The sequence below is a fragment of the Giraffa tippelskirchi genome, chromosome 7 (assembly GCF_054371585.1).
Source record: "Giraffa tippelskirchi isolate mGirTip1 chromosome 7, T2T-mGirTip1v1.2.pri, whole genome shotgun sequence".
Classification (NCBI taxonomy): domain Eukaryota; kingdom Metazoa; phylum Chordata; class Mammalia; order Artiodactyla; family Giraffidae; genus Giraffa; species Giraffa tippelskirchi.
The window spans coordinates 98795258-98823256 of record NC_137281.1 but is presented as its reverse complement, the minus strand read 5'-3'; the positions used below and the strand labels follow the sequence as shown (position 1 = coordinate 98823256).

General features: G+C 53.2%; 1 protein-coding gene and 1 long non-coding RNA gene across 2 annotated transcripts in view; both read right to left on the bottom strand.

Annotated features, from left to right (window-relative positions):
* On the bottom strand, window positions 1–10519 carry DISP2 (dispatched RND transporter family member 2). The gene is made up of 8 exons (XM_081507197.1): window positions 10407–10519; window positions 5747–6076; window positions 5431–5460; window positions 5165–5288; window positions 4789–4904; window positions 4332–4462; window positions 3865–3962; window positions 1–3422 (listed from the first exon to the last, which is right to left on the bottom strand). Exons 1-8 carry the CDS (start codon window positions 10517–10519, stop codon window positions 156–158), a joined length of 4209 nt encoding a protein of 1402 aa, XP_081363323.1. The 3' UTR covers window positions 1–155.
* Window positions 10520–13377: 2858 nt separating this feature from the next.
* Window positions 13378–27999, bottom strand: part of LOC145512787 (uncharacterized) — a 42200-nt gene continuing 27578 nt past the window's right edge. The window contains exons 3-7 of the long non-coding RNA XR_014058806.1: window positions 20298–20407; window positions 18660–18878; window positions 18304–18452; window positions 15862–15913; window positions 13378–13715 (exon numbers count right to left, since the gene is read on the bottom strand). This is a non-coding gene — a long non-coding RNA (uncharacterized LOC145512787). The remainder of the gene's footprint in view (window positions 13716–15861; window positions 15914–18303; window positions 18453–18659; window positions 18879–20297; window positions 20408–27999) is intronic.

Genomic DNA, 27999 nt, shown 5'->3' with positions numbered 1-27999 from the left:
GCCAGAACATCTGGAAGGGTTTAAAATCCACAGCTGGAGGGCAAGACCTCCCCACACTGATGTGGGGAAACACTATCAGGCTCTAGCCTGGTGGTGTTCTGGCCTTGTCATCCCCGACAGGCTCTGTGTCCCAGTCGGGCCTCCCTGGGCCTCCCTCAGCTACTGTAGCCTGAAGTGTGGGTGCTGGGCCTGCGGACCCAAACATCTGGCAGATCTGGCTGGCTGTTGGGCAGCACCACAGGGCTGCCATCCCCCGGCCCCCCACGGCCCTTCCAGGATGAGCTGCTCTGGTGTGAGGCAGGCAGAGATGGGTCGTAAACAGTCTCCTTGAGCGCCAGCCACAGCGTGTCCCGCTTCTCATTGAGCTGGCCCCGTTCAGGTACTGTCTGCTCGATTTCATCCAGGTCCTCTGGGGAGGCACCCACGGAATCTGGCACACGGGCACTGGGCTCGGAGGTGCTTAAGCAGGTCTCGTCAGAGACGCTGAGCCCCTCCAGGGTGCTGGCTGAGGAGCAGAGGCAATCAGGGGGCTCCACGACCTGGGGCTTGGGCCTGGGAGGGTGGGCTGGGGCTTCTAGTGAGGCCTGCACCAGCTCAGCCTTCTGCCCTGGGGAGTCCTGCCTGGCCCGGGTTTTGGGGCTGGGGCCAGCTTGCTTGTAGGGAGAGGAAGTCTGCAGGGCTGGGCACTGGCTGAAGACTGCCTGGTGGTCCAGGAACAGCTCCCTTGGGGATGCAGGGCCTGGTGGGGGCCGGGAGCAGTAGGGGCCATCGTGCAGCTGTAGATCTTCAGAGAGCACTGAGGGCCGGTGAGACAGCTTGCTGGTGGCTGTACTGGTGTCAAAGCTGGGACTCCGGCGTTGTGCCAGTGGCTGTAGCTCATACTGCTCTGAGCAGGACCCAGGCACCCCTCCCACCGGCCCTGGTCGTGGGCGACCTGCCTTCTCCCCACCAGTCTCCCCAGTTCCGGCATCCCATGGCAGGTGTGCACAAGGCCAGAGGATCTGCCCACAGTTCTTCTCTGGTCCAAAGAAACAGCAGAGAGATTGGAAGAAGAAGCTGGCAAAGCCGCAGCTGACACACTTCACCATCATGAGGATGATGCCCAGCTTGCGATAGAGCAGCACCGTGGCGGGCAGCATGAGCACACCGGCTGCAAACAGGGCCGCGGCCCCCACTGCTGTGGCACAGCTGGTCTGGCGCAGCGAGAAGGCCACGCGACTCAGGCGGTCAGGGTGCGGGCACAGGTGATAGGAGATGCAGTAGTTAACAGTGAAGTCCACTGATAGGCCCACGGAGGCAGAGAGAAAGAGGGCCTCGGCAGTGTTGAGCTGCCACTCGAGTAGAACCAGGAGCCCCACGGTGAGCAGCACAGTGCCTGCCACTGCTGCCACTGAAAACAGGCTAAGCGGAACATTCCAGGTGCCCAACAGCAGTGTGGCAAAGGCCAGCGCCAGCGCCAGGCCCAGCACCACTGCAGGCTCAGTGCTCAGGCTGTGCTGCAGGCTGTACAGCTCCAGACGGCTGGTGAACCAACCCCGGCGCAGGCCAGGGGGTGCCCTGCCCAACTCTGCTGCCAGCCAGTGGCTGACCTCAGTGTAGAAGTGGTGAGCCTGGCTGTAGTCTGGACTGTAGGGGACGTTTGTCTGGAACTGCAGGACCAGGGCAGCCAAATCACCCTGGGTATTGAAGCGGGGTCCCAGGTCCCGGGGGCTCTCGGGGCCTTGCTCCAGAGCCATCATCTTGAGGCAGTGCAGGAAAAGCTTCGGGGCCCAGGGGAAGCCCGAGTGGCCACAGCAGAGGCCCGGCCCCAGGCGGGCACAGCCGGGGCTCTCCATCCAGCGCTGGAGGGCCTCCACGAAGCACAGTGTGGGCCAGCCCTCCGGCTGGGCCCCGAAGAAGCTTTGATTCCGACCTCCGCGGCAGAGGGCCAGCAGCCAGCGCTGGGCCTCAGGACCACTGGCTGAGAAGGCAGGGTCACTCACCAGCGAGCTGTTACTGCGAGGGTCCAGGGGGTCGCCCGTGTCCACGGGCAGGATGCCCCACACCAAGACTACGGGCATGTGGCTGCCCTCGCCCTGAGGCAGCCGCTCAAACAGAAACTGCTGACGGTACTCGGCGTCGAAGCGCTCGAAGGGGTGGCTGGGCCGGAAGACCTGGCCGCGGGGTGGCGGCAGCGTGGGCAGCCGCAGGCGGGGGCTGACGCCGGCGATGTAGGCGCCCCCAGCCGCCAGCGCGGCGAACCAGCAGATCCAAATGTAGCGGAACTTGATGACGCCGCAGGGCAGGAGGCGCTGGAAGAGCAGGCGCGAGGTGCTGGCGGTCGCCCTCCGGAGGCCGCGGAGCCGTCGGTGCAGTGCCAGTGCCAGTCGCCGGGGCGCGCTGCCGGCCCACGGGCCGCGCGCCTGGGACGCACAGCCGCGCGCCAGGTAGCGCTCGTGGAGCACCGCGGAGGAGGGCAGCCAGGCCAGCGTGAGCGCCAGGTGCGCCAACACAGCCGTTCCCATGTAGAGCGCGAAGCAGCGCACAGCCGGGAGGCGGCTCAGGTAGCTGGCGTAGAAGGCCGCGCCCGTGGTGAGGCCCGAGACCAGCAGCAGGTAGCCGAAGTGGTGCATGGTGCGGCCCACGCGCTGCGCCAGGCCCCCGGAGGGCAGCTGGCTCTTGCTGAGGCGCCAGAGGTCGAAGAAGATGAGGGTGTGGTTAGCGCAGACGCTACTCAGCAGGACGAGGGCTGCCAGATTGACAAAGGGGAAGTAGGCCATCCGGAAGGCCACTCGGTAGAGAAAAAAGGCAACCAGCAGGGAGCCCAGCACCCCCAGCAGCACCATGAGCGTGAGGAAGAGCGAGCGCAGGTAGAGGGCGATGCTGAGGAAAATGGCGGCCAGGGCCAGCAAGGGGTACACCGTGTCCTGGGCCAGGTAGTGCCTCAGCAGTTCCTGCTTGAGGCCCAGGTCCATGCCAGTGACGGATGTGTAGTTGTCGGAGAGCCCCCAGGACATAGTGAGGCGGTCCAGGTAGAGGCCCATCATGGAGGCACCCTTCAGGGTGGGCAGGAAGAGCAGGCTGTACTTGAGGGACGGCACCTGGTAGTCGACAGTCTGGGGACTCAGGAAGTCCCTGTCCAGCAGGAAGTGCAGGAGTTGGTAGACTGCACTGCTCTGGGAGCACTTGGTGGGAACCTGGGTACAGCGTGGGGGCTTGTCCTTTCCGGGTCCCAGACAGGAGGGCACCAGGGCACCACGGTGATAGTAGAGGGCACAGGCCCGCAGCAGGGCCAGCGTGAGGGTTGTGTCAGCTTGAGTAATGTCTAGGCAGGAGGAGCGATTGGAGAGCACAGCCACATAGTTGCCCAGGGACCAACTTGGGCAGCACTCGTTGGCTGCTGTACGCTGGCACAGAGCCCCAAAGCTGGGATGGGAGCGGATCTGTAGGGCACACACAGCAGGAGAGAGGTCAGGGGAACTGCTGGGGCCCAGGTTTCCAAGCACTGTCCCACGCTCTCTTACCTCCTTTGAGCAACAGGGCAGAGGCAGAGAGGTATCTTGACCTGACTGGTCAGGCCCCTGTTCCAGCAGCTACATCTTGACTCCTTCAAGGAGGAGCCTTAGGACCTTTTGAAAATCCCTGGGCTCTGAGGGTCTGTTTTCCAGCAGCTATGTCTTGGCACTTCTGGAAGCAGCTGATTCTTGGCTTTCCTCTCCCCCACAACCTGGAGCCTCTTAGCAGGGTTGCAATAATTTTCTAAGCAGGGAATGCTCTTTCCTAGCCCAGCCTGGCAACCTTGGTTCAACTGTATTTCCTTATGTTCAGGTCCTTGGTGTCCCTGGCTCCCCCCACCAAGCCCCGGCACCTTCTCAGCCGGCTCACCTGGTCATGTTCCATGCGACACATGGAATGAATGGCATGCAGGTTCCACAGGCTGCCCGCTGAGGTGGACATGAACACCAGCTGTGCATAGCTCTTCTCTGCAACACATGGCCCAGAGCTCAGTGCTTTGGCCCCAGATCCTGGGCCCACCAAAGGGAAGATGCTTACTCCAGGCCATATGAGGCTCAGATTCTCAGAAGCCTCAAACCTGTGCCTGGCTGCCTGATGCTGGGCCTGCATCCCTCCCCTGTGCCACACCCCCATCCAGCTTGACCATTCCTGGCTGGAGCAACTGAGACCTGCCTCGTCCTCCCAGCTATAACCCTACTTCCTTGGCTTGAATGTGACTGGCCAGTCTCCTTCCCCTTCTGTCTGCCCAGATGTGTTCTCCTGGGCCCTCCAGTTCTGGTAGGTGGGGAGAGGGAGAACCACCATTAAAGCCAGGAACTAGCCAGGCTGCAGCTTACCAGGGGGGCCACAGAAGAAGCTCTCCTGCCCTCTGTTCTCCAAGGACTCCACCATCCTCCGAGGCCGGACCATCCCCTCTTGGGCACTGCTCCAGGGTGTGGCGGGGCTCAGAGTGGTGTGGGGGTTTGAGCTAAGGTAGAGAAAAAAATCTATACCAGGCACTGTCCAGAGGTGAGGGGCTCAGAAGAGGCCAGATACCATTGCCTAGGGGGTTCCAGCAAGGCCCTCTGACCTGCCTTTTTTTTTTTTTTTTTTTACTTTTTTTTGTCAGTGCTACATGGCCTATGGAATCTTAGTTCCCCGACCAGGGATCAAACCTGTGTCCCCTGCAGTTGAAGTGCAGAGTCCTGACTGCTGGATAGCCAGGGAAGTCCCATGACCTGTCTTTGGCTCCTCTCTGGAGACCTCGTTCTATCTCCAGTTGCCCCCAAAAGTGGAAATATGGGAAGCCATTACCTGTTCAGCTCAAGGTCTGGGGAAAGGGAAAGCAGCTTCTTGGGGCCTGTGAGGGCCTGCAGTGCTCTCCAGACCACTAGCTTGCGCCCAATGTCCGTGTCCCGAGGCTCAAAGCCCTGCAGGGAGGAGGGCAGAGAAGATCAGACCAGAAAGAAAGAGGGGGAGTTCTTCTTCCTTCTCAGTTCTGCTCCTTTGGTCCCTGGAGCAGGGAGGGCTGGCCTGCCTGCCTGTATGTTTGGACACGAGGATCACCTCTGTACCCTTTCTGAGCTCTCACTGGAGAGTCCACTCCCAGCAGGGCCACTCCAAAGTTCTGCCCCAGACCGAGCTGAGGTGGCCAGGCATGGGGGTCCCATCCCTCCCTGTGGCCCCTCACCAGTAAGGGCTTGGAGAAATCAGGAAGCTGGCCCCCCAGCAGTCCAGCCAGGGTGCAGAGGAGGATGAAAGCCAGACACAGCAGCAGCACAGCCACTGGGCACTCCGCAATCAGCTGGGAATAGCTGGGAAAGAGGAAGAGATCCCACGTGAGTTGGTGTTGGGCATGGTAGCAGGGAATAGGTGAGCTTAGAAGCCACCAAGAAGGGATGGTGGAGCTAAACTGGGCCTGGTCACCCCATGGGTCCAGAGAAGGCCCAGGCCTACCTTTTTGGCATCTGGAAGGCCCGTTCTTGCCTATGGGAGAGAAGAAAACACACTTGCTTGCTAGAGTCCTCTTGTAAGGTGGGAGGTTGGAGTAGGGGTAGAGGGCAGAGGAAGTTGGCATCGACCCTTGCAGGCCTCCCCCGTCCTGAGTTCCAACCCTTCCTTCCTCTTCCCTGCAGGCTGCCTCCTCCGTCAGAGGCAGGAGACACTTGGGCTGCCTCCTAGTGAAGGAGTCTAGACCCCGGGGAATTGGCCCCACTTTGAAGCCCTGCCCTACCTTCCAGGGCAGCTGGCCAACTGCTGGACTCCTCCTTACCTGACGCTGACCACGTGGTGCTGCACAGATGCTGGCTTCCAGGCCCCATCACGCTGTGAGGGGGCTGGGGAAGGGCTGAGGCTGCAGCCATGGGAGCATAGCCCTGCCCGGTCCCCAAGCCCTGGCAGGGAGCTTCCCCCGCGGTACTCCTGTGGTACTCGGGGATAGGTAAAGTGAGCAGGGGCCAAGGGGCTGGATGGGCCCACAGGCTGGAGGGTGGAAGTTGCTGGTGGTGGTCCAGAAGAACTGGAAGGGTCCTCAAGGGGGCAGCTCTGGAGGGAGCAGCTCCTCTCTGGACTGGCCTCCGGGGCCACAGCCTTGCTCTGGGACCTGGGGGAGGAGGAGGCAGGGAAAATGGGGGTGGGACAGTGGTGGTCCACACCATGCCCCAGCCGTGTTCAGTGAGCTGAGATGGATGGGGCTTGGATTTTTCTGTTAACTGGTTCTGGCAGGAGGCGACGAGGATGGGGGCTCTGGGTCTACACCTCTAGCCTACTTCTTGGGGTTCATTGTCTCATTCCCTTGTCACTCCCTGCACCCCCAAACACATATGATCATATTATTTGCGCCTTTAAAAACCATACGGAGGAAGTATTTTCCTTTTATAGATTTGAGAACTGAGGTTCAGTGAGTCCTGAAGAGCCGGGCCTTGAGCCCAGCTGTGTCTGCTGCAATCGTCTCTTCATTCTCTTGTCAGACGCTGATTAAGCACCTGCTGCACTTTTGTTCCCACCTTAAAAGCCAGGGAAAGTTTGGCATAAGCAATTATTGCCTTTTTACCAACCCTGAGACTTGGGGAAGAGGTTTGCTCTGCAAGGGTGTGCACAGTTGGGAGAGGGAGTTCGGACCCCCAAGGAACTTGCCAGGGAGGAGTCAGCAATAGATTCATCTTTCCAAATTACTCATGGAGGCAGTATTCTGTGCATGGACCCAGCCCCACTCCTTGGGTGCAGGGGGAGTTGAAGTCCTACTCCAGTGGCAGGATTGCTAGACCTAGAACAGAAGATGGTCACAGAACCAAGTGCATGAGGGCCATGGCTGATTCCCAGAGGGTTCTGGGCCCACCAATGAGTCTCCTTCCTTCCATCTTCCTGGCTCACCTGGCCTGCTAGAATTTGCATAGCTCCCATAGGACAGCCAGGTGTCTGCTGAGCTAACCCTGGCTTCCAGTCTTGCCTGCTGCACTGCTGAAGGGGCCATGGGCCAGAGTCCTGGCTGTGATGGCAAGTGGACATTGTCCACAGAAGCTGGGTTCTGCCCAGAAACCAAGTAGAGGAACTGAAAAAAAGCAAGCTCCTTCTCTTCCTGCCAGAAAGCTGGGTGGCAGACATTTGAGGAGCAGAGGATAACCCTCATGCTGAGACTAAAATCGGGGAGCAGTGGAGGTGGGATCCTGGCCCTATCATCCTTTAGCTCTGGGGTCTTGGGAAAGATACACAGCTCTTGGAACATTGACATCCTTGTCTGCTGAGTGAGGGTATGAGAATAAGGTCCCCCTCTCAAGTTAGTATGGGAATTAACTGAGGTAAGATCTGTGAGGTGCCTGGCATGGAGCCTGGCATGTGGAAGACATTTGCTTTCCTGCCTCTTCACACTCAGTGCTGCAGGAAGTGTGTAGATTAAGAAGTATATTTATATTTACAATTTGAACTCTTTAGGCACTTCAGATAATATGTCTCCATTTGAGAACTTCTTACACCTTAAGAATCTCTCTACATACATAATTACAATTACTTTTCTTTTTTTAACATTTATTTATTTTTGGTTGTGCTGGGTCTTAGCTGCAGCATGTGGGATCTAGTTCCCTGACCAGGGATAGAATCCAGTCCCCCTACATCAGGGGCATGAAGCCTTAGCCACTGGACCACCAGGGAAGTCCCAGTACTTTTCTTTTTGTTATCAAAAGCTACCATAGAATTTGTCTCATGATTTAAACCACTACTTTTTCTTCTTCTTCTTTTTTTTTTTTACTAACTCTACATTTAGAAAAATAGGAATTTGACTGAAGTTGTTCTCAAGCAAGACCTCAGATGACCCCATACAGTTAATGACATAGCAACCAGTGTCCTGGCAGGTAAATCCCTCGTACATCCATCCCCATGGGCCAAAGGGGAGCTGGAAAAATGACCTGGGTTTCATATGTACAAGTGGGGATATCTACTTCTTTAAGATTTTTATTCTGCAGGTCTTTTCTGAGCACTTGCCACATGCTGGGCACTGTGCTTGGTTTGGGTTGGACCCTGAAGGCATGAAGGTGACCCATTTTATTTTGTATACATTTGTGGAAACTTAGTTCCCAGATCAGGGATTGAACCCATGCCCCCTGCCTTGAAAGGTGGAGTCCTAACCACTGGACCACCAGGGAAGCGCAAGGTAACCCATTTTAGTCTTGGTCTCCCTCTTTAGAGTAGGGCCTGCTTTCCAGAGTCAGGAGGGTGGGGCAGCCAGGGTGACTATTTCAGCTGCTCATGATCTGAAAGCATCACTGAACTTTGGGCTTGTCTTAGGAGCCAAGTCCCCACTTGGAGCGTTGGTTTCTTTTTCATGAAGGGAAGCCAGCACTCCAGGGACTAGTGGCTGAGAACCGAGCTCAGTCCTCCTTAACCAGCCTACCAAATCTCATCAGCACCCCCTTCCTTAGCAGGCTCCTGTTCAAGGGGGATTTCAGTCTCCACCATTGGTTTGCTTCTACTGAGATCTCCCTAGCCCAGCCCCTTCCTGTCAATCCCTTTTATCCCTCTCCAGGAACCTAGATCATCCAGGAACCTAGGATCAGCTATCTGCCTTGCTTCCCCTGGGGGCTTTCATTCTTACCCTCTCAGTTCCAGGGCTCTGACTGGGATGAGCAGTTTCCTGGGCTGCTTTCCTGGGCACATTGGCCTGTAGGCCAAGTGACTGGGGCAGGTAGGAAGATTAATGAAAAGTGAAGACACAGGTCTGACTCATGGCCATAGAAGTCAGGGCCTGGCTAATAGTGCCCCAGACCCTCACTTGGGAGCCCTGTAAGGGGCAAATATACAGGAGTATTAACCATGCCCCAAGCCCACAGACATATAGCTATATGAACATTCATGTGATCAGGCAGAATGGTCAAGAAAGATGAGGGAGCAGTTCATGCCACTAGGAAAATAAAAAGTAATTTTAAAGATGCAAAGAATGAACTGTTTCAAATTGCCCTGTTGTCTGTACATTAGTAAATGTGTGTGTCTGTCTGTATGTGCGCGCACGTGTGCGCGTGCATGCGCTGTCTTATTCACTCTCCAGAGTGCTGCTTAGTTCAGCAGGAATGATTTTTGTTTCTTGGACTGAAATGAGTCCCTTTGCCTGATTTGTCCGGGGTCTCTGGGGAGGTGCAGAGAGGGGCCAGAGGTCTCAGGGAGTTACTAGAAGATAGCAAATAGTTCCTGTGTCCAAGTATGAGCCCTATGTGCAGGGGAAGTGATAGGGCTGATCCTGGGCAAAATATCTGAGGCAGCAAAAGACTCTCCAGCCCCTTCTAGGGATGCTCCTGGCCCCTGCCCTGTCACTGTCTCTGACTTGATCCATCCTTGGCTCTTTGGTTGGGCCATAGTGCCAGGCAGTCCCCTGGTCCAAGGAGCACATTAATCCTGTCTCTCATCCCATCAAAGAAAGTTCTGTGCCTTTTGGTCTGAAAGGTGGCTAAGTCTATCCAGGCTGGTTTGACAGTAGAGGGAAGGAAACATTTCTCTCCACTTGTGGGGTCTCCTCTTCACTCTGAGGTACAGAATATACATTTAACTGGGGCCGTCTGGAGATAATGTGTCCACCTCTGCTTTTGCCCCCAAACAATGCTTCCTATTTCAGTCCAGGCAAGAGAGAGAGGCAGCGTCATGTCAGGTGAGGGATCCTGGGGGCGGCAGAACAGGCAGGGCACAGAAATTGCGCCATATTGTTACCTGGCTGGGCTGTTCCCTCACACATATGGTGGAGGAAGGGAGAGGAGAGGCACCAAGATCTGGGCCCTCAGCAGGAAGGTGTTCCTTCTGTCCTGCCAGCCTGGTGCTCCTTCAGGGAAGGTACTGACCGCGACCTGAGTCGCAGAGCCTGCCAACCCATCACATCCAAAGAGCGCAGGTGGCTGCCACACGTGGGGACTCCAGCCCACACGTGCGCAGCTGGCCATGCAGGGCGGCAGACTGGAGACTGATGGTGATGGACAAAGACAGACACTAGTTTGGCGGCCGAGTGTCTGCCCTCTCCCTAGGACATACACCGTGGCGAGCCCATCTACAATACACACGCACCCTCGAGCACATTGACATGCTGGAACCCAGACTGAGGTTGCTGCAGGCTTGGGCTTACAGAGAAGACGTAGGGGCAGGGCCTAGAGGGAGGGGCTCTGGAGGCCGGAGGGGCGGGGGGAACTCTGGGTCTTAGTGGTAAGGTAGAAACAGTGGGTGGGGAAGGTCCCGGGGGCAGCGAGGGCGAAGGGGCTGATATTAGGGAGTATCAGGGAGAGTGAAAATCGACCCGGCAGAGAGAGGGCGTGGCCAGGGGGCAAGGAGTTTGGAGGCGCCAGAACGGGCTCTGGGAGGGTCTGGGGAATGAATGGGGCGACATATGGCGGCTACTGGGAATATCTGGGGCGCGGGTTCTTGGAAGGACTGAGAGCTGGGTCTGCGGAACAGTCCGCCCCTACCTGTCCGGGGAGCTGCCTTCTGGGGCCAAAAGCTCCCCCTCGGGCCGCTGCTCCCCTTCCGGACCCGGGCCGGGAACCGGATCGCTGCTGCTGCTGCCGCCACCACCGTCCATGCCCGTGGGCGGCGCCGCTGTCCGGGCGCTGGTGCTGAAGCGGCGGCGGCGGCGGCGGCGGCGGCGGCGGGTTCCTGCGCATGCGTCGACGCCGGGCGGGACGGTCGCTGGGCGGGGCCGAGGAAGAGCTTGGCCAATGGGCGCGTCACTGGGGGGCGGGGACAGAGGCTTCCCGCCGCGGCTCTGTAGGAGCTGGGGGCTCCCTGTCTTTAAAAGACACCCCGAGCTGGTGTTGTGGGCCCCTCTACCCAGGACATGTCTGATAGCTGCTGTTAGGAGTCTGGCCATCTGGCTGTAGCTCGCACACCGGCGTTTTTTGGGGGGGATCGGTCTTCCGTGAGGGACCAGGAAACGCGACCCCAGGCTCCGTGTCGAGAGCCTCATAACTTGTAACCCTAATTCTTCAAGCCCAGAAGAGCAAGCAGCTCCATGCCACCACTTTACTGCTCAGGATGCTGAGGGGTTGAAAATTTGGGCTACTTTTACTCCCATATTTCTCTGAGCTTCCCTCGGCGGACCCCCACCACTTCCTTCCCAGTGAGGCTAGGCACCTGTTCAAGCTGGGTCTTTCTCCACGTTGGTCTGGACCTGGGTCTGTGCCTCTCAAATGTGGAGCCTCGATTCTGTTATTCAAGTGCGAGTATGACCGGGAAGAGAGAGAAGCGACTCAGAGAATCCCCAGCTCCTTTTCTTATAATTACCCCACTTCAACCTGGAAATGTACTCATTAGCCACTCACTTACGAGTTCTTGCTGCCTCCCCCATCAGGGAATGGCTGTGAGAGAGGGGCAGTGTGTTGGGAGGTAGAGAGGCATGGTTGGAGAGCTGTGGTAGCACTAGAATGGGTAGGGTCCCTGTGAGAAGCCTAGGAGTTGGGAAGTGGAGAGGCCCCCAAATGTGGAATTTGAACGGGTAGAAGGGGTTTTACAGCCAGCAGGCTGTCTGTATGTTTGGGAGATGCCTTGGCTGAAGAAGAGGGCTGGGAAGAGTCAGAACCCAGTAGTGTCTTGGCTATGGGTATCCCTAAACTGTGTGCAAACGCCACTCTATGCAAGATATAGACCAGTAGGGGATGAGGGTGGGAGAGTCTAGAGGTGTAGAAGTGGTGGCCCTGCCTGAGTAGCTTACTTTGGTTGGAGAGATAAAAGCTGTCCCATTAGTTGATGCCAACTGGGTAGGGTGTGGTTGGGCCCATGCAATGGTCGATATAAGCTGCAGAGAAAGAAGCAATGTGCAAAGACAGAGAGGACTTCATTCATCCTAAAGGGCTTTATAGGGAAGGCTTCATGTTGATGGTAGAGCTTTAGTTGGCTTGGAAGGAAGGCATTCCTGACTGGGGCTGAGGTGCAGGTGGTAGTGATGGGGAAACTGTGCAAAGTTAAGGAGTCTGGAGAGTTCTATATATTTTTAAGGGATAGTCAGTTCAGGATCCGCTGAAGGCTTCTGTGGGTCCTTCTAGAAGGAGGCATGCAACAGCCCACCATGTCTGAGTGTATATGATGTGGTAGAGGTGATTAGGCCATCCTTGAGACCCTTTAATGGGGAATGGGGCAGAAGTGAAAACAAAGGAGGGGTGACTTTATTCAACCATGTGCTGTGGACACCACTGAACCAAACTACTGAGTATGCCTGACTGGGTACCAATTTTCATAACTAGGAAATTCAGAGACCACTGGGTCCCCTGAGTGTCAGGTTGGATGTGAAGGAAGATAGGCTCTTTTAAGAGTAGAACATGGCCTCTAGGAGGCTGTTTATTAGGAAGAGAAGATTCTGGTTCCGGCCCCATGCTAGATCAGGCTCCTCATTCTTGGGTCCTGTTTCTTCTGCTTCCTCAGTGATGTGGACCAGGGTGGTGCCCAGGGGGCCCTGGTGGGTGGCCCCCTCCAGGACAGTGCCCTGATCCAGGGTGGGGACATGGAGGGTGGTGTCCAGGGCCAGGGGGGTGCCCACCACCATGACTGTGCCCATGGCCAGGGGGGTGCCCACCTCCATGGCAGTGCCCAGGGCCAGGGGGGTGCCCATGGCCATGGCTGTGCCCAGGGCCAGGGGGGTGCCCATGGCCATGGCTGTGCCCCTGTGGAAAATCAGATGAACAATATTAGAGTCAGAAGTCAGTGCCAGTCTTACCTGAGATCAACTCCTCCTCTCCCTTCCCCTTGTCTCTCTGCTGCTCCTCCTCTAGAGGACTCAGGATTCCTGGGTACTAGTAGGGGCTCGTGGTAGAGGTCTGGGAGACAGAGACAGGAAGTGACTGCTCCTAGTTTTAGGCCTTTTGCCTTGATGAAACCAGAGCACAGAGCAGAAACACAACGGGAGGAAACTAGATTAATTGGGTTCTATTCCTTGAGCTGAGATATGACTCCCACCCTCTGGACCTCAGTTTATTTTATCTGTGACTAAGAAGCTGAAGATTCTCATCTTCTCCCTTCCTTTACCCAAGAACCTGTGAAGAGTGATTAGACGTTTTGCCATGTTGACTACTTAGAAATGAAGGTAGGGCTGGGGGAGGCTACAGAGGAACTCAGTGAGGGCCAGGGCCACGAAAGAGACAGGAGGCACAGTGAGGAGAGATGCAGGCGCCAAGGGGGAGGAGGAGTCAGCTAAAGGGTGGGAGGAGGCAAAGGTAAGGATGTGCTTGTTCTCTATGTAGATAGTACATGTGTGTAGGTAAAGATATGTGCTGCCTCTACATAAAAATAGTTATGTCTGTATACATGAGCCTATAAAGGCCTTCTGTGTACACAGGTACATGCCTATGGGTGCATGTGCCTGGCTATGTGTATACATGTCAATGGGAGTACATGTGAGCCCATGCCTGTCCCTGAGCAGGTGCCAGACTCATAAAATCAGGAAGAATAGAGAGTAAAATCAAGGTTTTATTGCTTAAGACAAAGGAGTCCTAGAATGGGTGGTTTAACCTTCTGTGTTGGCTGGAACCACTCCTGAGGCCCCAAGGCCAGAGGAGTTTCTTCGCCTCTTGGCACAGGCCCAGGGAAGAGAGGAGACACAATTTTGCTTCTGGTGCTGGGCACTGGGGGCCTGGGACTCCCAAGGGAGCAGGCAGTGGAGGGTTATGGCCCCACTCTGAGTGTGTGCATAAGTCGCTTCAGTTGTATCTGACTCTGCGACCTAACTCTTCTCTTGCCAAGAATACTGGAGCGGGTTGCCATGCCCTCCTCCAGGGGATCTTCCTGACCTGGGGATCAACCATGTCTCTTAAGTCTCCTGCATGAGCAGGCAGATTCTTTACCACTAGCGCCACCTGGGAAGTCCCTAGGGGTTGGATAACTCCCCAGTTTCTGCTTCTGCTTCCTAGGGCCTGATAATGGCCCACAATCTGTGGGAAAGAGGCAGGCTCCAGGGTTAGGAATCTTTCCTGTGACACTATTAAGGCACCCGCTGCCCCATCCAGGCTCAGCGACGCCTAGAAACTGCCACTTCCCACCCTGCTTGCCTCTTCTATGATTCTTTTGTGGTGGGAGCATTCCAGGCTTAGGAGTTGGGTCTGCTAGTGGGGGGGGGGCTGGGGGAGGGGAAGCAGGGAGGAGGTCAGGCAGAGGCAGGTCATGGGGACCCTGCAGTGTGGTTGGGATTTGGGAGCAAGCCAGCCATCTGAGAGGGCTATGGGTAGCCAGGAAAGCAGAGAAGCATGGAACAGGAGGGGAAGCAGCAGGAGAGAGGATGAGCTGCTGAGGCAGGGAGGGGATGTGAGAAAAGGAGAGAGACAGATGGGAAAACTTGGGAGGAGTGGAGGAGAAGGCTGCCGCTGGCGGGGGTGGACTTGCTCTGTGATGCCCCCACCCGCGGGGCTGAGGCCTCCCTACTCAACATTTAGGGGATGTCTGTGGCTGCCGCCAGACGGTCTAGGAAGGGGACAGACAGCAAGGAGGGAAAAGGGAAAAAGGAGATGGCTGGGGAACTTTCCTACCTGTGGGCCTGTGGGACAGGAAGGAAAAAAAAAAACAAAACAGCATTGGTTATTTGGTTCTGCAGTGAGAATCCTGTCTTCTTCCCGGTGCTGATTTTGTGCCCACCTTCCACCACCCTCCCCCAACAAGGCTCCTCAGACTTGACCACTTGCCTGACCATCACTCCTTCGTTCATTCATTCACTCAACACATACATGTATATGTGTATATGTGTGTGTGTGTGTGTGTGTGTGTGTGAATGCAAAGCTCAGTTGTGTGTCCCTGTTTGCTCAAGAGCTGGCTGAGTTCTCCTGGATGGGGTGGGGCTAGTTAGGAAGTGTGGGTCCTTGTCCTCACTCTATCAGCTGTCTGCCTCCTTGACCTTTCTTTTTTTTTTTTAATATATTTTTATTTATTTGACTGCACTAGGTCATAGTTGCAGCATGCAGACTCTGAGTTGTGGCATGTGGGATCTAGTTCTCTGAGCAAGGATCCAACCTTGACTTCCTGCACCAGGAGCGCAGTCTTAGCCACTGGACCACCAGGGAAGTCCCTCAACCATTTTTAAAAAATAATAATTTAATTTTACTATAGGAGTATAATTGTTTTACAATGTTGTGTTAATTTCTGCAACACAGAAACTGTACAAAGTGTACCCTCCCAACCTATGTCAAACTCCATGACACTAAAGGAGGCGTCCTGGTTCTTTTATTTCCACCTTCAGATGGGCCCCACATAGCCTCCTCCTCTGCCCCCTCCCCCCAGATTCCACTTTTCTCAGCCTGATCTCTGCTCAGATCCTTAGCTGATTCTTTGCTCCTGCTTATGACCTTCTGGTTGCAGCTCTTGTCTCCTGCCACTTGGAAATCTTTCTTGCTTCACTCTGTGTTACAATCCTGCAGGAAGTTCGCTTGCCTTGCCTGCCCAGCTGCCTCCCTGCCTGGGTCCAGTGGGCTCATTCTTGCCATAACCTATCTGACTGGACCTGGGCATTCTGAAGTGCTCCTTTGGTGGGAATCACCTACTTGATGAGACTTATATTTCTTGAGGGCCATCATGGTCTTCTGTTCCTTTTGAGGGGAGCCAATGGCATAGCTGCCAAGAGCTGAATTCTGAGCCCCAGATCCTGCCACACCTCCAGGGCCTCACCCTGAGAAAGACTGCTAACTTCCCTGGAGCTCACGTGTACAATGGAGGGAGCCCCTGCCTGTTTCATTCCTGAAGTTGAAGACCTAGTGACATGAAGGATGTGTGGGCATGTTTCTTAAACGGTACAGTGTATTAAAAACATAGGGCTTGTTTTCATTTTGGAACCCTACCAACACACACACACACACAGCTTGCAGTAGATGTGGCTGACTGATTGCCCCTGACTTCATGACCCTCCCTTCCTTCTTACTCCTTCTTCCACACTACGGCCTCCCACCACAGTACTTACGTGGCTCCATCTTTTTGGAGCAGGCACAGGGAATGACAGAAAGAACACCTATGAGACAATGGGTAAAGTTTAGTTTACTGTAATCTAAACCTCAATCTCTCCTTCTTCCTCCCAGGGATGTACACACACAGCCCCTTAAGAGATGAAAGGGATAAACTGCTCCCTCTGGCTTAGCTTGGGACTCAGTATGGAGCTGGCGCTGAGTAGGTGCCAGGCATGGGTGTTGAGTGAATGCAGTGGGTTTATCCATATGGTATGTAGACAGAGACATGAGAACATTATGTATCCCTGAACCATATACCCTTACATGTGACCTCTCGAGATCCACCCCCAGACTCACAATCATGTATTAACTCATTTCTACTTGGGTCAATTTCAATCATGTTAATTATTTGTGTAGCATGCCTGCCATGTGTCAGGTCACAGCACTCAGTCAGTCCCTAGAGACTCTTGTCCCTGTGTGGATGTCTGGCATAAAGGCAGAGGGGGAAGCTTGGAGATCAGTACACCCAGAGCTGGGAGGACTGGGTTAGTGGGTGGGGGCTTCTGGGGGATGCAGGGGACCCTAAGACCTGTGCCTCCAAGGCACAAATGAATGGATCCAAGCTGCTTGTTCCCACCTCTTCCCACTAGGAATGGAAGCTGGCTTGGTGGTCTGAGTCATTTTGTCATCTGCCAACAAGCGTGTTGTCATAGGATGGAGCTTCTGGTCTTCTGAGGTGCTCTGGTGCCAAGGCTGGCATTGTCTTGCATGGGGCTGGTGCATAAGTCATAATGGGCAATTCCAGAATTGACCCAGTGCAAATGTGGTATATTCATTTTTTTCTGACTCACAACTTAGAATATAATATGTAACATACAGACCAAATGCCTGACATCAGGGCACTCTGGTTGTTGAACATAGAAGCACAAATGTTCACACACCACATACACATACACACACACATCTGTACTACAACAGCCCAAGCCTCTTGCAAGACAGGACCCTGGCACCTTTTGAGTCACCTATTTTGTTGGTTTACTTGGGCCACAAATGTTGAGCTGAGGTCAGCCACTGAGCTATGCTATGATCCTTCCTGCCCCCTCCTCCTTCCCCTTAATGAGTGATGAGTCTGGAAGAGATTCATGGGACTAGTTCTGGGGGAGGGAGTGGTAAAGAAAATGTTAGGGCCCGCCAGGATCTGACTTGGAAGAAAGAGTAAAGACTGGCCTTGGGAAAAAACCCATCCCATTAAGAAATGGGCAGAGAACTTGACATTTTTTTCCAGAGAAGACAAACAGATGGCCAGCAGGTACATGAAAAGGTGCACAACATCAGTAATCATCAGGGAAATGGAAGCCAAAACCACAATGAGATATCACCTCACACTCGTTAGAATGGCTATCATCCAAAAAACAAGAAAGATGCTGGCGAGGATGTGGAGAAAAGGGGATGTAAATTGGTACAGCCACTACAAAAAACAGTATGAGGTTCCTCAAAAAATTAAAAACAGAACTGCCATATGATCCAGTAACTCCACTTCTGGGTATTTATCCAAAGAAAACAAAAACCTAACTTGAAAAAATATGTGCACCCTCATATATTCATTGCAGCATTATTTACAACAGCCAAGACATGAAAACAGTCTAAGTGTCCATCAACAGATGAATGGATAAATAAAATGTATATTATACACAATGAATATTATTTAGCCATAAGAAAGAATGAAATCTTGCCATTTGTGACAGCATAGATGGATCTTGAGGGCATTATGCTGAATGAAATCAGTCGGAGAAAGATAAGTACTATATAATCTCACTAACATGTGGGATCTAAAAAAATCCACAAACAAACAAAACTTTGAGCTCATAGAATCAGAGAACAGATTAGTGGTTGCCAGAGGTGGTGAGTAGAGCATGGGTGAAATGGGTGAAGGGAGTCAAAAGGTACAAGCTGTTGTATACCTGATATCAATATTGATATTGATAATTAATATTATCGATAATTATACCTCAATTAAAAAAAAAAAAGACAGGCCTTAGACTGTCCCTCCCCAGTTCAGTCTAAGGTGCTTGAGGGACAGGAGTTGGTGGCTCTGGAAGGGAACTAATAAAATCCCTTCGACCTCAGCTAAACCCCTGTGCCTGGCACATTAGAGGCTGTAAATTCAATTCTAACTCAAGTAGAGAGCAGACCCAGGAGTGGGGGCTGGGCCGGGAAGGGGGCAGGCACCTAGACACATAGCGCACAGACCTACATTGCATTTATGAGAGATACAGACCAACACACACACACACACACACACACACACGACAACCACACAAAGACATAGAGACACAGATACCAGTTCAGTACACAGACACACATACCCAGGGAGACCATGATCACACAGGCCCACAACACAAGCTCACAGAGCCCCTCCTGTCCCCTCCCACAGCCCACAGAGCTGGGTCCTTACCTGGGAGTGCAGAACAGGGGGCAGTAGGCAATCTAAGGCACTGTCTGTCCTCAGGAGTATTTGTAAAGGATCGGGAGGGGCTGGCATGTTCAGGTCCACAGGGAGGATCCAGGCAGAGGGTGTGGAGGAATGAACAGGGCTGGGCTAAACTGAAACAGGGCAAAGAGTGGTTGGAAGCAGGGTGTGTGTGTGTGTGTGTGTGTGTGTGTGTGTGTGTGTAAGGAGGGTGGGTGGGAGGCAGCAGGGGAGAACCCATTACCCCATCAGTCTGGTGACAAGATGCCACAGAACCAAGGCAGGGGGCCCACACCGTGGCAAGGCTGTTTAGCACCCAGGGACCATCTCTGAACACTTACGGAGCTCCTGCTGAACGTCAGGCCACAGGGTGCTTCACACTCTTTAGTTGACCCGCTGACTCATACAGAACAGTGAGATTATCACCTGTTCCCATGGGTGGAGGAGGAAACAATGTGCCTCGTGGAGGGGCCTGTGGAACCTTTGCCCTGCACAGCAAACCCCAGGCCTGAACTCTCCCATGTGCCACACCAGCTCAGGGAGCTGCCTTGGAGTGGAAACTGAATGAGTCAGGGAAAAAAACAAAACAAAGCATGTGGTTGTCAAAGAGGGGAGGGACATATCAGGGGTATGGGATTAACAGATACAAAGTACCATATATAAAACAGATAAGCAACAAAGATAAGCAACTATACTCATCATCTTGTAATAACCTCTAATGCAATATAATCTACAAAAATAATTGTAAATCAACTACATTTCAATTTTAAAAAATGTTTTAAAGCAGGACTAGGGATAAGATTAATCATTCGCCAGGATAGTGGAAAAAAAAACAAAACAAAGACAGGACTTTGGAGATGGAATATCGACAAGCAGGAAGGGGTTTTGCAGTCCAGGCTGCCAGCTCGCCAGCTGTCTGTGCTCTGTAAGCCCCGGTGGCCTGGGCCCACTGAGCCCTGGCCTCTGCTGTGTGCCACACCCCTTGACCTCCCTTGGGCCCTTGCAGACAGAGCAGGTGCCCCTGTTACAAGCTCCCCTCTCTCCCGTGGTTCTTTCTTCTCCTGTCTCCTGCTCCACAGGACTGTCTGTATTTGTACAGACCTTTGTATTCCCAGGGACTGGCCTTTAGTAGATCTCCTGGCCCTCAGCAGGTGTCCAGTAACAATCTGGTGAATGAAGGCAAGGTTCAAGTGTAGTTGTGGGCTGTGTGTTCAGTTGCTTAGTCATGTCTGACTCTTCGCAACCCCTGGATTGTGTAGCCTGCCAGGTTCCTCTGTCCATGGGATTTCACAGGCAAGAATACTGGAATGGGTTGCTATTTTCTCCTCCAGGGGATCTTGACTCAGGGATGAAACATTCATCTCCTGAGTTTCCTGCGTTGGCAGGTGGATTCTTTACCACTTTCACCTGGGAAGCCACTAAATCAATACAGCTGATAATGTAAAAGCTTAATACATGAGGGAAAAGTATCCACTCTATAGTCCTGGAAGCAATCTTTATGTTCATCAATACACACCCGTCACTTGAATCTGTTTTAGGTAGTTACTGTTGGGTTATAACTGGTCTCAATTTCTGTGGTTTATATTTTGTGCTTATTTTTCTCTCTTTTTTACAAATTTAAGCTTTTTTTTTTTTCTAGAGAAAGGAGCAGGAGGGTCTCTCCCAGAAAGGCAGCTCCTCGGCTGACCTGAGTTCAGGCTGCCTACCCTTGGGCTCACCGTGCTGGATTAAACAGGCCGACTGACACTCCCACCCTCAGCCAGGCCAAGGGGCTTGGTTGGGCCCTGTTTCAATCCAGGAGAACAATGATCATGTGAAATCTAGAACACACAGGAGGAAGCAGAGAGGTTAAAGCAGCTGCTGTCTCCAGGTTGGCCTGGAAAAAGCCTGACTGAACTGGATGCACCTGAACTGCATTAAATTCATTTTAAAAAAAGTAACCTAGGACTCCCCTCGTGGTCCAGGGGTTAAGTACCCACCTTTCAATGCAGGGGACACGGGCTTGATCCCTGGTCAGAACACGAAGCTCTCACATGCCATAGTGAAAGATTCCATATGACCCAAGTATCCTGAGTACTGCAGCTGAGATCTGATGCAGCCAAATAAATAAGTAAATATTAGCACAAGTAAGAAGGAAAAACCTGGGCCTCACTAAGGTTTATACTTGAATGCTCATAGTAACTTTGTTTCGAATAATTAAAATGAAGGAACTTCTCAAACTTCCATCAATACGTGAAGGAATAAACGGATCACGGTACATGAACTCCATGGAACACCAGAGTAAAGAGGAATGAACTGTTGATACACAAGACAGCATGGCGGAACCTCAAAATCACTGCTGGTGAAGGAAGTAAGACATAAAGAATCCACACTATGTAATTGTCTATAAAATTCTACAATGGTGTAAAATTCTAGAAAATGTGAACTAATTGATAATGACAGCAGATCAGTGGTTGGTCAGGGAAAACGTGGTAGGAAGGGGAGGGGCTGGAGGGAGCCATTAGGAAGGGACACAAGGACAGTTTTGGGTTTCATGGATATGTTCATTATCTTGATTGTGGTGATGTTTTCAGGGAGTAAACTTGTTAAACTGTACAATTTGTGCCGTTTCTGGTATACCATTATGGCTTCCATCAGAGCCGTAAAAACAGAAGCAACATAACCACATCAGAAAACAATTTGAAAGATGGAGAGGTGGAAAATAGTGATTCTCCTTTATTTCCATGGTGGGCAGGAATGGAAAGTATTTTGTGTGTCAGGTTCTTTTAAAATACCAATTATCTCACATCAGGTCTAGGGGATACATGGAAACTGAATGAGTCAGGAAAAAAAACAAAACAAAGCATGTGGTTGTCAAAGAGGGGAGGGACATATCAGGGGTATGGGATTAACAGATACAAAGTACCATATATAAAACAGATAAGCAACAAAGATAAGCAACTATACTCATCATCTTGTAATAACCTCTAATGCAATATAATCTACAAAAATAATTGTAAATCAACTACATTTCAATTTTAAAAAATGTTTTAAAGCAGGACTAGGGATAAGATTAATCATTCGCCAGGATATTGGAAAAACAAAACAAAACAAAGGCAGGACTTTGGAGATGGAATATCGACAAGCAGGAAGGGGTTTTGCAGTCCAGGTTTCTAGATTAGAAAAAGCTAGGATTCAGAGAAGTTAAGACACTTGCCTGAGGTCACCTAGCCAGTGTGTAGTTAGCCCCAATTGGGGACCATCTGAGTCTAGAGCCTGGGCCCCTTTTCCACAGTATGTTGTCTCTCTTTTCAGGAATGCTCTTCTGAAAAATTCCAGCCTGCTTTGGTAACACTGTGGACAAAGTGCTTTGGTTTATGACTGGGTGGGGAGTTATTAATCCATCATGCACGCATTTGCTGTGAGCCTTCAGGGAGCCAGGGCATGGAGGGCAGGCAGAGGCTCACAAAGGCAGGGGCCTGGAATGCTCACACCCTGCAGCCTGGGCTGCCTGAATGGCACCACCCGTGGCCACCACACCCTGTCCTCCCCAGGCCTCCCAGCCCCCTCTTTCAGAAACTGTCCTTTTCCCCTTCGGGGACCCTGATGACATGAACTGTCACCTCCAGCCCCAGCCTTTAGCTGGAAGCTGAAACAAGAGGCCTATGACTTCATGGACCCCCCAAAGGGGAGAGGGGGCTGCAGGGCTGAGGAGGGCAGTAGCGGCTCTGGCCTCGAAGTTCAGTACCCCAGTTCTCTCTGTCTCTGGAGTCAGGGTCTGGGTTCAGGGTCTGAGTTCAGGGTCTGGGTCATGACAGGCAGGTAAGTAGTAGGCAGTATTGAGGTCTTGGGCTGAGGAGGGAGACCCATCTTGATGGGGTGGACAGAGAAGTGAGGACTGTCTGAGTGGGTCCTCAGATAGGTGGCGCACAGACCTTTGGGAAGCGGGGAGAGTGCCCGTAGCAGTGGTGGGCACATTGTAGTCAGTTTATAGCCAAGCAGGATGTGGGGCTTCCCAGGTGGTGCTAGGGGTAAAGAACTTTCCTGTCAGTGCTGGAGATGTAAGAGACCTGGGTTCGATCTCTGGGTTGGGAAGATCCCCTGGAGGAGGGCGTGGCAACCCACTCCAGTATTCTTGCCTGGAGAATCCCATGGGCAGAGGAGCCTGGCGGGCTACCATCCATAGGGTCACAAAGAGTTGGACACGACTGAGCAACTGAGCATGCACAATGTTCATGGGATCCCCCTACCCAGTCCTAAGATGGGGGTGAGCAAATCCTAGACCACGTGAGTCCCCCCACCCTCTGGCACTGTGCACTACAGATAGGTCAGCTACAAATTGGCACTAGCCAAGAGCATTTGCCAGTGACTGAACAACAATAGCAAGGGCATTTGCCATCTGCCTCTGTGGAGGAGATTGAATCCTGTGCAGCTGCCAACCTTCAACACCCCCTGAGGGGGATTCAGTGTGGAGACTGAAGCACTCTGTGTTCCAGGGAAACTTGTGGAACAGGTCTTTACATGGTTAGATATTTGCAGGAACTGAAGTCAAGATCTCAATCCTTGCATCTCCTCATATCTAGAAAATCACTAAATCCCTTCATGGTGACATCAGCTCCTCATGACTAAGAAAACCTTTTGTAAAGTAAGTGCTTGATTGCACTAAACTCTGCCTTTTGTGGCTCAGATGGTAAAGAATCGGCCTGCAATGTAGGAGACCCAGGTTTAATCCTTGGGTCAGGAAGATCCCCTGGAGAAGAACATGGCAACCCACTCCAGTAGTCTTGCTTGGAGAATTCCATGGACAGAGGAGCCTGGCAGGCTACAGTCCATGGGATCACAAAGAGTTGGACATGACTGAGCAACTACCACTTTCACTTTTCCACCTTCACCAAAACCTTATATACTGACCTTCCCCCACTTCCTCTTTGGAACAGTTTCTCAGAGCTATCTGAGGTGATGTCTCCTGGGCTGCAGCCTTCATTTTGCCCTCAATAAAACAACTTGCAACTCTTACGTTGTGCGTCTTTTTAGTCTACAGATACTAAGCGCTCAGCAAGTGCTTGGGTTTATTGCCTGGCAGAGAGAGGTGGCCCTTCCCTGCCAGACAGGCACCAAGTGGAGAATAAAGGCACTCAGGGGACAAGAAGAGACATTTCTGGGCTCAGGGAGAGGAGAGGCTGAGAGGCCAAGGGTGGCGGTCCTAGGGAGCATGTGGATGGACAATGAAGGCCAAAAGGCAGGATATCAGCCCTTTCTGTGACCCCCAAATCCCTTTCAGCAGAGCCAGCAAGGCCCCTGCTCCTGGACTGTCCTATAGGGTGGGGCGGGAGACAGGAGAGCCAGGCACATTTGCAGGGTTTGGGGAGAGGGGGTGGACAGGTTTCCCATGACAGGAGGGCACAGATGGCTGGCTCTGGCTTGGGCTGGAGAGAGTGCCGTGGGGACTGGGCAGGTTTGGTGGGAGACCTCCTCCTCACTACAGAGACCTCTGGGCAGGTCACTGACCCTGATCTCCAAAAAGAAGTGAAGAACACCAGCACTGACTAATTCACAGATTTCGAAGCCTGATGAGATCAAATGACACGGTGTGTGTGAGGGCTTTGGCAGTGTTGGGTATAAGTGCAAGGTGTTATTGTGATGATCGGTAGTAACAACACTGATGACCCAGTTGTCTTCCTGGCCTCACTGTTCTTCCCCTTGCTCACACCGGGATCTTCCTTCAGGACACATCCCTACCTTTGGCCTCCAGCTTCACTCAGAATATTTCACCCACAGGTTCCCTCCCTGCTCCAGCCACTTGCCATAGCCTCCTTCCTCAGAAAGTGACCAAACAGCCAGGCTCGCCTAGGACGGAGGGAGCTCTGGACACAGGACTTTTTGTGCCGAGTTGGGTTCCATTCTAGGCAAACCTGGACAACAGGTCATCCTACTGCCCTCCCACCCCCAGGCTGCTGCTTCTTCCCCGTGGTGACTGGTGTCCCAGGCACGTCAGCATGTTCTCTCTCACCCGGTTGCCCTCTCCCGCCTTGAAGCCTCTAGGCTGGGTGACACCACCATGCCATGCCCCACCATTCCAAAGGCGCTTTCATCTTCTCAGTGGGACTGGTGGCCTGCTCTCAGAACTGTGCCAGATCTTTTTCCCATCCCTAGAGGGTGTGAACCCACCCACACCTCACCCCCCTGAGAGCCAGCCCTCCATGGTAAGTGTCAAGGTGGGGAGAGCCTGTCCGTCCCAAGCCAGCCTTCCAGCCTCTCTGCCTGCTGGGAGGAAGGAGCACCTGGGCACATGCAGGCAAGCCTGCCTGCTCCCCACATCCATGAGGGCCCCAGGCTCCAGTCCTTGACACTGTCTTGGCTGCCCTGCCCCTTCTCTCACTGAATGCATGCACCCCCACCCCTGCCCCACACTGATGTTCTGAGGCACTCCTGCTCACCCTTTCCTGTAAAGTCCCCTGCCCTGCCTGGTGCAGACCCTCCCTCCAGGATCTGGACTTGGCCTCCTCCCTGGCTTCCTAAACCACTGCAGGGCCTCCGTGATGCCTGCTGTGAAACCTTCAGTGAGCCCCTCTGGACTCCTCTGCCCCCTTGGTCTGCCCTTCAGTGACCTCCCCTTTAGGACTGCACCCTCCTGAGCTGATGTTCCCTCACTGGTAAGAAGCCACTACCGCTTCTCAGGCTGCATTCGTGCAACATTCTCACTGCCAGCCCCTTGCTGAGTCTTGCTCATCCCCTGGAAGCATATCTTCTGGAAAACTCCTCAGTTGGTCTGGGTCCCATGTCACCCTGGTCTCAGGCTAAGGTGGCCTGGTATCCTCAAAGGCCTCTGAGGTGGAGCCTGGATCTTCACTTTTTGTTCCCTTGTGCTGAAGAGGCCGAGTGAGTTAGATCAGGAGTTCAGTCCATATCAGAGCTCTCCTCCCACTGCTGGTCTGTAGCTGGAAAGCTCAATATACCCCAGCCCAGGGTGTGCCCTGGAGAGCAGAATGGAAGAGAGGTCCCTGGATCATCTTTCTGCCACCTGCTGCTTCAAAGGATTTGGCTCCACCCTGCTCTGGCATCAAGATTGCTTGGAGAAACATCAATAACCTCAGATATGCAGATGACACCACCCTTATGGTAGAAAGCGAAGAGGAACTAAATAGCCTTTAGATGAGGGTGAAAGAGGAAAGTGAAAAAGCTAGCTTCAAACTCAACATTCAAAAACCTAAGATCATGGCATCCAGTCCCATCATTTCATAGCAAATAGATGGGGGAAAAATGCAAATAGTGACACACTTTATTTTCTTGGGCTCCAAAATCACTGCGGACAGTGACTGCAGCCATGAAATTAAGGAACACTTGTTCCTTGGAAGAAAAGCTATGACAAACCTAGAGAGCATGTTAAAAAGCAGGGACATTACTTTGCTGACAAAGGGCCAAAGGGCCCTCTAGTCAAAGCTATAATTTTTCCAGTAGTCATGTATGGATGTGAGAGTTGGACCATAAAGAAGGCTGAGCACTGAAGAATTGATGCTTTTGAACTGTGGTGTTGGAGAAGACTCTCGAGATCCCTTGGACAGCAAGGAGATCAAACCAGTCAATCCTGAAGGAAATCAACCCTGAATATTCATTGGAAGGACCGATGCTGAAGCTGAAGCTCCAATACTTTGGCCACCTGATGAGAAGAGCCAACTCATTGGAAAAGACCCTGATGCTGGGAAAGGCAGGAGAAAGGGGCGACAGAGGATGAAATGGTTGGATGGCATCACTGACTCAATGGATGTGAGTTTGGGCAAACTCCAGGAGATGGTGAAAGACAGGGAAGCCTAGTGTACTGCAGTTCACGGGGTCACAAAGAATCGGACACAACTGGGCATCTAAACAACAACAACAACAACTGCTGTGGCATGTGCATTCTTGGAGCCGTAGGGCCCAGACTGTCCCTGGCAGCTGGAGCCTGACAAGAGCTCATCCGTCTGCCCCTACATCACGCACTCTGAGTCCTCCTTACCCAGGCCTGGCCTGAGCTGAGAGGCCTAAACTAAATCTCTAGTCAGTAGGAGTCGTAACAGCAGTTTCTTGATCCAAGAAGGTGCTAGAGGTGGGTAGTTATGGCTATGGGCTCAGTTGGCAGGCTGCCTGAGAGGGTGGTGAACCAGCCACAGAAGAGACATGACCTAGACCTGTGGTTGAGGTATTGGGACAATGGGCCTATTCCTGGGCAGAGAAAGGGAGGGCACAGCATGAAGTGTCAACAGAAACACTGTTGTTGTAGCAGCCAGGAAGAGCAATGGACAGGAGGCAAGTGTTTAGCTGCTGGTTTCTTCTGAGCCACAAACAGGCTGAGCAGCACAGGTAGTGGGTGCTACCTCTCTGGTCTCATCACCAATAAAATGGGGCTTCTACAACCTGTGTGGCTTCTCTAGTTTGGTGGAGTTGGGAGGTGGGGTTGATTCTGACTTGCTGGAGAGGAGCTGGCAGCAGAAGTGGGGGGAAGAGCCATCCCCCACCTCCAACCAGGCTTTTTGAAACCCTGCTGCCCCCTAGTGGTGACACAGACTAATAGCGGCGTGGTCCCCATCCCCTACACCAGGGACCATTATGCTGGTCACGTCCTGCCTTCTCCAGACAGGGGAAGGAAATGCACAGTTAGGGACATTACCGGCTACCTCCTCTCAGGGCTGTGAGTATTCTGGGTGGAGGGAACAGCAGCCCCAGTCGATGCACAGGTACCCAGAGCCATGCGCAGGACAATGTGGGTTACTCACTCGTGTATTCATTCTGCAAGCCCCCAGGAAGGCACTGCAGTTTGCAGGGGCACTGTGCCAGGCCCTGGGGATTTAGAGGCCCTCAGTACACCATTCCTGCCCTTAGAGAGCCTCTCTCCAGTAGGGAGCAGACAGGCACACCACAGACTCTAGAGAAAACGGGAGAATGTGGGGGCTGTTCTGAGGCTGACATTGTGTGAGTAACACTTGGGAAGCACATGGCCCACAGCCGTGCAGCTGTCTGACTATTGGTCCGTCCTGGTCACATGGGCCTTCAGCCTGCTAGATGCAGAGGCCTTTGCCACGAGGTTAGGGGAGTCTTTTCCTGCAGGCCCTTCCAGAGGTCTGGGTCGCCCACCCTGCAGGATGGCTGGATTTCTACCCAGCCTGCTGCTCCTCGCTGCTGTCTGGCCCCCACCCTGGCTGGGAACAGGTGCAATGGGGAGAGCAGACCTTGCCTCCTCTATTTCCATTCCTCCTCCCCAGACCTGGGTTCCAAAGATCATGGAGAACATTAAGTCTCAGCTGCATCCTCCACTCCCAGACTGGTACTCTGAGGGCCTTCCAGCTCCAACCACAGGGCATGGGGCAGGTGATAGGAGGCCCGACTGCCAGCCCACCAGGGCCCTGCTCTGGCTCTCAGAGACTAGACTGGAACTCAGTAGGCAGCACGTGGAGATGGTAGGAGAAGTTGTGTGTGTGTGTGTATGTAGCCTGGGTGCGTCACTGTAGCTGGGAATGTAGTCGAGTCTGACTCAGTGGGAACATCCGGCATGAAAGGAAGAGAGAGCGCAGTGGCATTTCCAAGCAGGATGGGAACTCTAGGGTGGCTGAGATTGGCTGCCTGGTCAGCGGTGCTGCTCTAAGGCCTGGCCTGGAATGAGGCTCAGTGTGGTGGGGAGGGGAGGGCAGATAGAAGGGGTGGTTCAAGGGGAGCAGAGGTTGGATCTCT